The sequence below is a fragment of the Triticum aestivum genome, chromosome 7B (genome assembly GCF_018294505.1).
Source record: "Triticum aestivum cultivar Chinese Spring chromosome 7B, IWGSC CS RefSeq v2.1, whole genome shotgun sequence".
In the NCBI taxonomy this organism is placed as follows: Eukaryota; Viridiplantae; Streptophyta; class Magnoliopsida; order Poales; family Poaceae; genus Triticum; species Triticum aestivum.
Window position 1 is genome coordinate 647,177,327 of NC_057813.1, and position 2,042 is coordinate 647,179,368.

The following is a 2,042-nucleotide window of genomic DNA, read 5'->3' on the forward strand; positions in this document are numbered from 1 at the left end:
TAAATCACAACAGCTCCCATCTCGATGAACATAAGATTGGATCTGGATCTCGGCAATAGAAATTGCCCGCTTGTGTGTAGCGTTAATTTTAAATTGGTCTCCGTAGCTGGAGTGTTAGTTTTTTTTTTCTTCGTTACTTGCGCGATGTGTCCATATATAGTACGTACTATAGATCTTAATACTCACTGCAAGTCACAACACTGCTTCGATCGAGATGATGGCGCCACTAGTTCGACGTCTCTTCCTCGTGGCGCTGGCGCTTCTCCCCGCCTTCTCCGCCGCCGCCGAGCCGCGTTACACCGCCGTGTTCAGCTTTGGCGACTCGCTTGCCGACACCGGGAACGAGTTTGCGCTTACAGGCGGGGCCACCGGCAACACTCCCCCGTACGGCGACACCTTCTTCGGCGTCCCAACCGGCCGTGCGTCCGACGGCCGGCTCGTCCTCGACTTCGTAGGTAATGGAATGACCTCGGCAATATACATATAGTTCGTCTCGTTGATTAGCAACCAATAATTAATCTTTAGTTCTCATTGTCTGATTCAGTTGAGGCGCTGGGGTTGCCGCACCCGCGGCCGTATTTCGCCGGCGAGACCATGGCGGACTTCCAGCAGGGCGTGAACTTTGCGTACGGCAGGTCGACGGCTCTTGGCCCGGAGTTCTTCGAGAGCAAAGGGTTCACGCTGTTCATGCCCGTCTCGCTCGAAAACCAGACCGAGTGGTTCAGGAATGTTCTACAGCTAGCCGGCTCAGTAGAAGGTAAATCCACACGGATTGTGGTACTGGTACCAGATTTAGCAAAGTAGCAAGTCAATTGACTACTTTCACCATATGTGTATATGCACTAATGCACATCTCCAACCAATTCACAGAGCAGAGGAAGCTGATGGCCACGTCGCTGGTGATGATGGGAGAGATGGGAATCCACGACTATCTCATCTTCATCACCGGAAAGCTCACCGAGGCCGAGATCCGGACCTTCGTGCCCCACATCGTCGGCGCCATCCGTTCAGTCATCACCGTAAGTAAACAAAACTATGTTCTTGTTTCCAACAAACAAATATGAAGAAAGCGGAGTAACATGACATGGGACACATGCAGGAGGTGATCGATGCGGGAGCGAAAACGGTGGTGGTCCGGGGGATGATACCGCTGGGCTGCCAGCCGCTCATGCTCGCCCTCTTCGAGGGCACCGGCGCTGACTACAACCGGGCGACCGGCTGCCTGACGCGGCTCAACGACCTCGCCAGGAAGCACAACCACGCGCTCATGGGCATGATCCTCGAACTCCGGCGCGCCTACCGCGGCACCGGCGTATCCATCCTCTACGCGGACCAGATGGACCCCGTCATCAAACTCGTCTTCGAGCCCAGCAAGTACGGGTTCGGGGACAAGCCCCTGGCGGCGTGCTGCGGAGGGAGCGGCACCTACAACTTCGACCCCACCTTCGCCACCCTCTGCGGCATGCCCGGGGCGAACAAGTGCGCTGACCCGTCCAAGTACGTCTCGTGGGACGGGATACACTTGACCGACGCCGCCAACCGGCATGTCGCCGGAAATGTGCTCAGGTCCATCGTATTGCGGCAAACGCCATATATGGCACACCTCTCCTCCAGCTAGCTATGTTGGCACTGCCCCTGTCAGTGCTCCTGCGCGGCCTAGTATTGTGTATCTTGTACGCATTTCCCTTCGAAATGAACGTAGCGCGCTTCGATGCGTCCGGTGCTACATACTCAGTTTGAGAATATCTCTGAGGAAGTCCAAATTATTCTTTTCAAACTGGCCAGGTACAAGTCGAGTGAAAAACTGAAAACATATATTGGATCACTCGGTTTTGCTGGCGTCAATCTTTTTATTTTAGCAACCAGCGGGAGCCTTGTCTTTTCATTAGGGCAGTGCCCTGCGCCGGTGCGCCCTGCCTCCCAACCGTCAGATCGAGCCTTCCTGCATCGTCTTCTACCTTATGCGTCGTCTTTTCCCTCGATAACAAGCACGATTGGGATGAGCCACAGCAAGCGTCACGGGCCAGCCCACACACAGCTGT

At 55.0% G+C, this 2,042-nt stretch overlaps 1 protein-coding gene across 1 annotated transcript; it reads left to right on the plus strand.

Annotated features, from left to right (window-relative positions):
- Nucleotides 1-205: 205 nt before the first annotated feature.
- On the plus strand, nt 206-1,819 carry LOC123161652 (sinapine esterase). The gene is made up of 4 exons (XM_044579460.1): nt 206-455; nt 545-757; nt 871-1,019; nt 1,100-1,819. Exons 1-4 carry the CDS (start codon nt 215-217, stop codon nt 1,616-1,618), a joined length of 1,122 nt encoding a protein of 373 aa, XP_044435395.1. The 5' UTR covers nt 206-214; the 3' UTR covers nt 1,619-1,819.
- Nucleotides 1,820-2,042: the final 223 nt, after the last annotated feature.

Bases quoted from the DNA above. Each gene is read 5' to 3' on its own strand.
- LOC123161652 (XM_044579460.1), top strand. From the start codon at position 215: ATGATGGCGCCACTAGTTCGACGTCTCTTCCTCGTGGCGCTGGCGCTT. The intron at 456-544 runs GTAATGGAATGA...TGTCTGATTCAG, and splicing joins GCTCGTCCTCGACTTCGTAG to TTGAGGCGCTGGGGTTGCCG. The intron at 758-870 runs GTAAATCCACAC...ACCAATTCACAG, and splicing joins GCTAGCCGGCTCAGTAGAAG to AGCAGAGGAAGCTGATGGCC.